This window comes from Anopheles coustani, chromosome 3 (assembly GCF_943734705.1).
Source record: "Anopheles coustani chromosome 3, idAnoCousDA_361_x.2, whole genome shotgun sequence".
Classification (NCBI taxonomy): domain Eukaryota; kingdom Metazoa; phylum Arthropoda; class Insecta; order Diptera; family Culicidae; genus Anopheles; species Anopheles coustani.
Window position 1 is genome coordinate 51,417,493 of NC_071288.1, and position 11,037 is coordinate 51,428,529.

The window sequence follows — 11,037 nt, forward strand, 5'->3', positions numbered from 1 at the left end:
CTACTCCATCTCGTAGGCAAATCGTTCCGGTTGGCTAGCTTTCGAAACCATTCCGACTATCTAAGTAGCTTATCGTGGCACCTAAACCGGCGAAGGGTGAATGCAACCGAGCGAGCCGAAGGGGAACTCCCCGAAAGTTTCGGCCCGTGTCGGGTGTTGAGCCGTCGTGACTTCTGTTCGACGGCCGGCTCGTGATTAAAATACAGTTTTGCTAGACTTCGTACCACTCACCAAGCTTCGGTGGACGCACAATTTGGGGGAGATGAGAGATGAACTAAAGGCCCACGAAAACACCACAACAATGTGACGCAAATCTGCGTGTCGTGCGTCTTCTGGGTGGTGAGAAATGGCCCCGCAAAAGCAGGTTTCCTACGACGGTGTTGGTGCACCGGTGCTGGTGTTGGTTCTCGCCCGGTTCAACAAATGTTATATATAAGAGCGACCCGTTCCGAGAGGTTGAATAGATTTTTCGGCAGAGCCAGTACGCGGTGGCGTCGCGTAAATTCGCGTCAGCACGGGAAAATTCAGTGCACCCAAAACCTAGGAAGGTCTAAAAACGGTCGAAATTAGGAGTCGCAGCCTAACCTGTTCCCTCCCGCCGACCGACAAGGACGCCGCGTGTGTGTGTGTGTGTGTGCGTGTGTGGTCCGCCTGTGTGCAAATAAGTTAACACGTTTCACTGTGGCTGGAAAATCAAGAATTTTGCTTCCAAGGGTACAACCTTTCGAATCCCAGCTACCTCCGGACCAGGGGAAGAATCGTACGGTCAGTATAGTGCCGGCCTTCAAACGGCAACCATCCCGACCGCGAACCGTGCCTTGCGAAAGGTGGTGCAACTATTGTGATTTCCCATTTCGTGAACGGTGTGAACTTACGTCTAAACGATGACGGTCGCCACGACCACCGAAACGGTCAGCGGGACCGTCCTCTCGGCGCAGGATGTGAACATGAAGAACGCGTCGGCCAAGGGTGGCAACGATCTGAACAACAACTTCAACGGCATGGATGACCGGCAAGGAGTCACCGAGAAGGATCTGGACGACTATCTGCACAGCTACAACAAGTGGAAACAGAGCCGGGCGGGGCGCGTCCTGCAGCAGTGGATTGCCGATTACCTGGGCATGCGGTTTGACGCCGAAATCAAATGGAAGAACGTGGCCATGATCGGTGGGCTGCACTTGACCACCGTGGTGATGTTCTTCAAGTACGTCTGGTATTCGACACTAACGACGTGGCTTTGGGGTAAGTTTTAACGATCACCGATTGGGGTATCGTAAAAAAAAGCCCTCGTAACCTGGTGAACCCTTGCAAGCTAATCCCAAACGACCATCTTAGCTCGCATAAAACCAATTTGATTGTATTTTGGGTCGAACTATGAGTTGCGCAGAATGCGGAAACCCAAAAACTCGCTCCAATGGCGATGACACGGAAGTTCTGAAGCTCGATACACACAAACATCGCAGATTAATCGAACAAAATCCAAAACACCATCCGCTTTGTGATGAACTAATCAATTCGCGCACAACGTCATTAACCTTCACACGGATGTTGTCCAACCGTTACGCCCAGCTTCTTATAACCAACGTGCCAAGCTGCGCGTGTTGCGGACGGACGTGTAGACAATCTAAATCCCCCCCCTCAAAATATGCTGCTGATAAAGGAAGTGCCATATGTAAATTTACCGTTTCTCGTTCGCTTTGAGTTTCACCAAAACTTGTTCGCAAGCCATTTGGACCGCGGGCTATCGGATAGAATAAGCAGTTTATTCCTTCTCGAAATCTAAGCATATCATCCCCACGGCTGAATCTAATTTGGCTCTGTTTTGGCAAGCGAGACCTCTCTTTGCATTCACGCTTATAAGCGTTTCACTAACACATCTCGAGCCCGGGTGAGAAAGCTTTCGAAACAGGTTTTAGAAAAAACTTGCGTCACGATGCTTGGGATTCGTGCTATAGCCACTCGTCCTGAAGGCTGAATCCTGATTCAGAGTGCTGAGCCGGAAATGCATTTTGGAAACTGCTTAATGCAGCTGAAGGTCATCAGATATTGAAAACTGCGAATCAGAACTCGTTTGCCAGACTCAAAACAAGTAAATCCTTTAAAAAGGAAGCACAAAGACCAAGATCGCGAGTTCGACTAAAGCGAAAAAAATGAAAGTGCATTGACACAACAAGGTTAGCTATCTTGGTTTTGCTTTCAAATTTGTTTCCACAGTGAAAAATTTTATCTTCTTCTTGGCATAACGACCGTCTTAGTCATGCCTGCCCGTAAAGGGCTTATTCAACTTTTTCCCTTTGCGTACGTGAATAGTCAGGGAAGGGAGTACGCAATCTCGGTTGGGATTCGAACCCACGCCATCATGGTGGCAAGGGCCCCGGCGCTCATGTGCCGATTTTCTAACCGGTGCTACCCTTCGACTGTCGCGGACCCCCGAAATATCTTATATGATATTTTGATTTCCATTTTGTTTCCGTCCCATACGTTGTCGTAACGATTACAGCATCTGGCGTATCGCGTATTTTCGCATTTCCTGCACGAACGTCTCACAAAAGCAGATATATCTAAAAGGTGTCATGGTGTAAACTTACGATTCCATATCTATTCGGCCGGTTTTACACGTTTAGGAATCTTCGTGGGTGGTTGCGCTGGACTGGGCGTCACGGGCGGAGCCCATCGCCTCTGGACGCATCGGGCGTACAAAGCGAAGCTGCCGTTGCGTGTCATCCTGATGTGTTTCTACTGCATGTCGGGCCAGAACACTCTGTTCGATTGGGTCCGGGATCACCGCATTCACCACAAATATTCGGAAACGGACGCTGACCCGCATAACTCCAACCGAGGTTTCTTTTATGCGCACGTCGGCTGGCTTCTGCTCCGCAAGCACCCAGAGTGTATCAAGAAGGGGCAACTCATCGACATGTCGGACGTACTAGCGGATCCGGTCATCCAGTTCCACCAGCGATATTTCATGGCGCTGAAGATCCTGTTCACCTTCCTCGTGCCGTCCATGATCCCTTGGATGTTCCTCGGTGAGCCGCTGTATCTGTCCTTCCTGGCCAACTGTCTGCTGCGGTACGTGCTGACACTGAACTTCACCTGGCTGGTGAACAGTGCTGCGCACATCTACGGCAACAAACCGTACGACAGGTAAGACCTTTAGTCGGAAATCATTCATCTCAAATCTCTTCGCATGGTGACCAATCCGAATGGGTTTTTTTTTTCGTTCTGCTTTTCCAGCCGTATCCGACCGGCCGAAAACAAAGCCGTCTCGATCGTGGCGATGGGCGAGGGCTGGCACAACTATCACCACGTGTTCCCGTGGGACTACAAGGCGGCCGAGATGGGACATTACTCGGTGAATGTGACCACCTTCTGGCTGGACGTGTTCGCCAAGATTGGCTGGGCGTACGATCTCAAGGAGCCGTCGAAGGAGCTAGTCAGCAGGACGCTGCAAAAATACGGTAAGTAACCAAATGCAAAAAGCGCCGAAAGGGTTCCTATCGCTCATCACACATTCATTGCAATTCGTATTTTTCTTCCACAGGAGATGGAACGCACATTACGACACCTATCGGCAACCTGCAGGAGGTTCCCGAGCAGGACCCACTTAAGAGCAGATAAAACTTGGATGCGCTTTTATAGGGAACGCTGTTTCTCAGGTATTCCGATTTCAGCGTGCAGAAATTGTTGCTACGAGGCATGAAGTGCAGACCACACCAGGCGGCAGCCAAGGGAACCAGATTTACAACAAACCAATCTAGAATCATCTAGCACGTTCTGCGTGTTTTGTGCACTTCATTCGGGGATCATTAGTGGGGTTTGGTTTTATGTGGGGTTATATAAAACAAATAAAATATACGTTAGACAGTCATAAGATAATTAAATGTTCGTGTAGTGGTTTCCGCTTTCTTGGTAAATATACTTTCGTGTAAATAAAGTTGTCGATCTAGGGCGAGACGCATAAAATGAAACTTTAAACATCGGCTTTTGATGTCTTCTGGCAACTTGAAAGATCGTCGAGAGCGTGACTGGCGACGAACCCGTGAAACAACCTCGACAAAGACTCGTTTTTGTTTTCCAGTTCGGACCAACCTCGCGCACACACACTAATACAGACTAATATATTGGGCTGTGCCCCGCAGCTCAACCTCACGAAATTCATTCGCTCGTTCGGTCCGACGTAATCAAAGTCCGCCCTAGAGACCGCGGGCGCCAAAGTGTTACGCAAAAACGCATTCAACTCCGAAAACTTCATCTTCCTCTTTGGACGCGCTGCTGTGGCCATGTGGACTAACGACCACCTGCCATGTCACCACGACGCACAACCGAAAGGCCAGGTTGGCCAGCTCACCGGTTGTTGCGGTGTACGTTTGGTCCAAAACAAACCCACAGAGCATGGAAAATCTTGGTGGGGCAGAGATTTCCGCCCCTACGCCGAAGCAAACGGTGGCCTTGGCGTTGTTTTCGGGTTTGTTTTAGGTAAGTGCAATGCGATGTCGGTTTCATATCTGTCGTCCCCGTAGCGGATGGATCTATCGATCGTTTGCTTGTAAATTAATGGCGACCGGTGACGAACATTCTCTAACAAGTTGAAAATATGCCAGCTTACGGTCCAATGCACAATGGCTAAAGTCTAGGATTTATTGAAGGCTGTTGCAATCCACACTGCGTTTGTAGTGCGTCCCCATCGTTTTGATTTTGTTACTGCATTTTTCTTACGAATAACCCGATAACTCATTGAAAACGAGAAACAACGGAATAATTTGCCATTCCATTTCAAGACTATACGAATGATTTTGCGAAAGAAACCACTGACCAGCCTTCTGGCAAGAGATTCTTAATTTCTTTGCATAAAAAAGTGCCTGTCTGCCACGCTGTCTAGCGCCACCCGGTCGACCGACAGAACTGGTAAGTCAAGGAATTCATGTCAAAAAAATCCATGTACGATCCCAGGACGGCTTATGGCACTTGTCGTGTACTTGCTTGCTATTACGTCCGTCTTGTTATTGCCTGCCTTCGCGGGCTCATCAAACATGGAACCGGTTTTCAATCCGGGGCGTCATGATCGGGCGTAAAACTATGCGCAGCACGTGCGCCGTTTGTGGTTATGGTACTGTTTATGGTTTTTATTTATCACGTTACGCGCAATTGCCGGTCATTACCCGGATCAGTGCACCCATTCAATAGTTTACGCGAAATGATCAATGAACATAGTTTTTTTATGTGATGTGGATATGTGGTTGCTTTTTTTATGTGATGTGGATATAACTTAGTTTTTGTAGGTACGGATATAAAAAAATATTGAAATTCTGGATAAATTCTCTGTACACATGATCACAAAACATCAAATTAAAACATTCGTGTTTCGCATGCCTCTAGCACTAAAACTGGAACTTATTGAATTTCATCATATTGGCTCATCTTTTGAGAAATGTTTGTTTTTGCCAAAAATAAGAGAGATTGAGGTTTCAGACTTTATCCACTCGGTTGAACAATTTGCTCGACGGATCAGTTTATTTTGCTTGCATATGGCAATGATATGAAAAAATCAGATTTGGATATCCATGCAATATTTGCCTTAATTTTAAAAATGCCTTCGATTCTTGGAGCTTTAGTATAAACTATTTTATCCTAATAATTTCTTCACTACTATACAATATTAAAATTAAAGCTATATTTAAAAACCAGATCATAGAAAATGAAACCGATCGGCTTTCGTACGAAGTTCCATTTTTTTAAAGGAAATTTCTCTTTTTTTAAATTAAATGTTGTAAAAACATGTTACTAGAATGCACATGTGATAAGGAAATGTGAGGCAACATGCCCCTCTTAAGCGAAGACCATTTATTTCTCATTCAATCCATTCAAAAAAACATTCATCAGTGTAAATCAGTTTTGCATAGGCCTTCTCGGTTTATACTCCGTTGAAAGGCAAGATTGTGAGGCAAAAGGGCCCGAACTGTGGAGCGGGACGTAAACAAGCAGGAGAAGGACTAAGGTTGCTTGTCGAAAAGTTAGTCGATGCAGAGGCACAAGTAAAAATTCTGATACTGTACCCGCATAACACAGTTCTTTGCTGATTTCCGAGCAGTTATTGAATGTTTTTACCAATCTGTTGGCGACCTTCTTTACTAATATCGTGCCATAGAATTCATATATAATGTACTAGATACGATAATCAACTAAATTAATTTCACATTTTATTTTTAAATGGCTTAATTCAGCGAAAAACATGCCCGTTTCTCATACCACACAGGGGCATCGTGCCCCACGATACCCTATTTATATTTTCTTTTATCTTCGGTTTCTGTGCTTTCGGTGCGAGCTTTCGCCAATGAATCCCAAAAAGCTAACTTAGTACAAGCAACTTGCAAGCAGTATTTATGATATTTGAATTTAACGTTTAACCCAAGCTTTGAAGAGACTTTGTGAAGCACTGTTAATTTAGATAACTTGTTCTACACTTCTCGTGTTAAAGATTTACAATTCTAATTTATTTTATATTTAATTTACAACGCAGTTTGAAAAAACGACATCGTTTCAAAATGGACGAATAAAAAACCAAGGACTCCGTATGTAAATAAAAGAATTTGGCTATATTAGTCATTGTCTGGGTTTTTGCAGATACAGAGCGATTTGCAAATTAGCATCGAAAATAGAATATAAATATGTAAATCATCAGCATGAATTTAGTCACCAGGCCAGGCAAATAGACTTGGTTCAACAGCAACGTGTTCTGCCCCTACACACAACACGTACCCAACGCGGGATTATGCAATCCAAGAATAATCTTTGCTCATTCCTCACGCCACAACACTCGCATCATCACTCCAGGAAGGGCGTCGGACATATGCAGTTCCCATCGCGTCACAGGAGCAAAGTGCACAGGAAATAGGCACGAGGGTTATACTCCAGCCGTGCACGAACGGTCAAGGTCAAAAAGTAACGCGGCGATCAACAACGTGCACGCAATAATGCTCTCCACTGTTCCAGGCACAAACGACGCGACAAACAATCAGCTGCTGCTGGTGAGTCAGACGAAGTGTTTCGCTTTCAACGAGTGCAAACAATCCTTAGAAGTACATTCGCATAGCCATTAAACTTTAGGCGAACATGTTCATAGAATTGCATAGATTTGTAAGAGAAATGTCAAAAATGAAGCATGCTAAATCCCGTATACAAACTCCGCTAACTGAGTGGTTCCATTAGACAGTACGATTGAGTGAAGCGAGCGCGAAAGCGAGATACAATTTCGACCTTAAGCTTAGATAGCAATAGCGAAGGTGAACAAGCGAAGTGAGCGCGAAAGTGAGATGCACTGTGCTAACGCGTTAGGTTCCCCTATAACGCTATGCTGTTGCTAAGGATACCAAGGATGCAGGATGGAAGGGGAAATTTTCCATGCGCTCTGATTTGTTGCACGAGCTGATGAATGTTGAACGATTTTTTGGTAATCGATGGTTACTTTGATGATCGATGGTTGCTTTGCTGGAAAATGAAACAAAGCAAAGCGGAAATCTGCTACACAGTTTAATTTAAAGTTTGTAATAGGAAGAAAATGAAACTTTTTGATTTGGGGGACAATTTTTTCGAACATTGCAGTTACTATTGGGAAAGGTGGTGCTGCAACGTGATGAAAATATAACCAACGCAGAATAAAATCAACAATAAAACTACATCCATAATGTTGGGCCCAGTAAATGGACCTTTTACCGGGCCCTGTAAACGGGCCGTGTCACCGGGCACTGTAGCCGGGTCCAGTAACTGGATCCTGTAACTGGGGCGTGTAACCTGGCCGTGTTACCGGGCCACGTAAACGGGCCGTACTACCGGGCCCTGTAACCGGGACCTGTCAACGGGCCCTGCAAGCGGGCCGTGTTACCGGGCCCTGTAACCGGGTCATGTAACTGGGCCGTGTAACCGGGCACTGTAAACTGGCCCTGTAAACGGACCCACTTACCGGGCCCTGTAAACGGGCACTATAAACGGGAACTGTAGACGGGCCGTGTTACCGGGACCTGTCAACATGCCCCCTTACTGAGCCCTGTAAACGGATCCTGTAAACGGGTCCTGTAAACGGGCCCTGTAAACGGGTACTGTAACCTGACCCTGTAAACGGGCCCAGTAACTGGGTCCTGTAACTGGGTCCTGTAACTGGGTCCTGTAACTGGGCCGTGTAACCGGGCCGTTTTACCTAGTTGCCAACAAATCGCCCTCTTAAATTACAGTTAGAGGTGACGTTGTTATTAGATAGCAATAGCATGGAAAGCGAGCGTAAGGAGGGCGAAAGTGAGATGCACTCTGCTAACGCGTTAGTTTCCCCTATAACGCTATACTGTGTTGCTAAGGATACCAAGGATGCACAATGGAAGGGGAAATTTTCCTTGCGCTCTGATTTTTGGTAATCGATGGTTACATTGATTATCGATGGTTACTTTGCCGGAAAATAAAACAAAACAAATCGGAAAGTTTACAGTTTACAGCTACACAGTTTCATTCATAGTTTGTAATAGACTTTTTTTTTCGAAATTTTCGATTTTTTTCGAAAATTGCAGTTACTCTTGGGAAAGGTGGTGCTGCAACGTGATGAAAATAACCTACGCAGAATAAAATCAACAATAAAACTACATCCATAAGTTTGAGCCCAGTAAACGGGCCTTTTACCGGGCCCTGCAAACGGGCCGTGTTACCGGGCCGTGTAACGAGGTCCTGTAAATTGGCCGTGTTACCGGGCCACGTAAGCGGGTCCTGTTAACGGGTCGTGTCACCGGGCCATGTAAACGGGTCCTGTAAACGGGTCCTGTAAATGGGCAATGTAACCGGGCCCTGTAAACGGGCCCTGTAAATTGGCCGTGTTACCGGTCCTGTAACCGGGACCTGTCAACGGGCCCTATAAACAGGCCGCGTTACTGGGCCCTGTAAACGGACCATGTTACCGCCGTTTACCGGGCCCTGTAAACGGGCCGTGTTACCGGGCCCTGTAACCGGGCCATGTAAACGGGCCGTGTTACCGGGCCCTGTAAACGGGCCGTGTTACTGGGCCCTGTAAACGGGCCATGTTACCGCGGTTTACCGGGCCCTGTAAACGGGCCGTGTTACCGGGCCCTGTAAACGGGCATTGTAGCCGAGTCCTGTAACTGGGTCCTGTAACGGGGCCGTGTAACCGGGCCGTTTTACCTAGTCTTATTATAAAAAATCCTTAACGTCACGCTCTAAAGGTGACGCTCCAAGGGTGACGCTCCTACTTGGATAAAGTGACGCACTAAAATCGATGCAAAACCACATTTTTGGATGGGCATTTTCGAAACGCTCATCCGATTGCATTGCATTGATCGCTATAGCAATCAGCATCCTTGGGGAAAATGGAAGGATCGCTATAGCAACCACAGTTAACCTGGGGAAACTGACAACTAACAATCCTGGGGGATGGAAGAAAAGTAAAACGGGTTTTTCAAAATGGTTCTAAGTTTTTTTAAAAGAAAATGATAACAAAAGAACGGCGCCGGTCCCGGGGACTAAGAGTTCGATTGATTAGACACATCAAGGAAACACTGGATTGATAATGCATCGTTCAACATGGTTCCAAAAATGCACCAAATCCGTGTTCGATATGCACGGGTAGCTTGGTGGCTTAGCTCGCTCGGATCAGTTTTGCTGTGTATTTTCTAATACTGGAAATGCACGAAGGGGGGCTTCGAAAGGGCTTCAATACAAAAAAGTAAAACCAACTTAAAAACAACCACATATGACACAGTTTTTGACACAAAACACTATCACCGAAACAATCACAACACAATCACAAAAAAACTTCTCACTGAACGTCAGATCCTGAAGTAAAAATTACTGAGCCGGCTCAGACATAAAAAGCACACACACGCGCTTCTAAGAAATACAATTATAAAATATCCTCAACAATCCACAGCCAATTTTACGGAACCTGAAGCGTTAACTTAAAGAGTTTTCGTCTGTCTGCCTACAGAGCCTATCGTCTACGTTTCTCTGTACTTTGATCGCCATGGCAATCAGCTCGCTTGAGTAAAACGAAAGGGTACTTGGATAGTAAAATTTATAAAACGAATATTCGGAAAAGCAGTGTTTGAAAAGATTAATGAGTGAAATATTTTTAAGGTCTTTACTTGAACAAAGTGATGCACTTAAAATGAAACCTCAACTTTATAAGGAAACTCACCGAACAGTTATCCTATTACCCCGCGTCCACACGGCATAGTAGCGTAGCGATTTTGACACTCCGTCGTAGTGTAAATGTTGGTCGAGAGGCCTTAGCCACGGCCATAAAAAATAGTTGACACTACGACGGAGTGTCAAAATCGCTACGCTACGATGCCGTGTGGACGCGGCCTTACATTGTACTTTAAAGTTTAACGCTTTTTAAATTGAAATGGTGGAGAGAGCACTATTGCGCAGCTCCAGTCACGGGAATTTCACAATGCGTTCAATTGAAATAGAGAAGGTATTTGGTAGGCACTTAAAAGCAAATATATTTTTTTACATTAAGTTGGTTTGTTATGGGACGGTGGGACAACAATTCAGTCTCTATGGCTTGATACGTATGGCTTGGTGACAGTTACTGAAAAACTTCCTCAGTAGGTCAATGCTCATTCAACCGGGATGATTAACCTGTATTTCCCGGGCACCGCATTAAGTAAGTAGATAAGACCGAGAATATTTGTCACCAATAGTCAATTAATGGTGCTTGCACATTGGCCCTGTTGCTTTTCTTTGACTCAATTTGGCATTATGATAGTCAAGAAATTATTGTATCCGGGCAATGTAAAACACATACCTCAGGTAAAGTCTTCAGTGATCAACCAATTCTTCTGTTTGGCCAGACAAATGTTTCGTTACCATTCAGCAATGAGCGTATCATAAGTCAGTCAGTGAGTCAATATAATATCAGAATATCTGGGATTTGGATTTGGCCTCTCACAGTTTAATACAGGTACAATCTTCTAACTAAGTTGAAGCTTTGATAAACTCTATTTACCACAATTTTACTAGATTCTAATGCAAATTCTA

The 11,037-nt window shown here is 45.4% G+C and overlaps 1 protein-coding gene across 1 annotated transcript; it reads left to right on the forward strand.

Moving 5' to 3' along the window:
* Positions 1 to 884: 884 nt before the first annotated feature.
* LOC131272100 (acyl-CoA Delta-9 desaturase-like) lies at positions 885 to 3,621 on the forward strand. Its single transcript, XM_058273729.1, has 4 exons — positions 885 to 1,242; positions 2,625 to 3,147; positions 3,238 to 3,461; positions 3,545 to 3,621. Exons 1-4 carry the CDS (start codon positions 885 to 887, stop codon positions 3,619 to 3,621), a joined length of 1,182 nt encoding a protein of 393 aa, XP_058129712.1.
* The last annotated feature ends 7,416 nt before the right edge of the window (positions 3,622 to 11,037 follow it).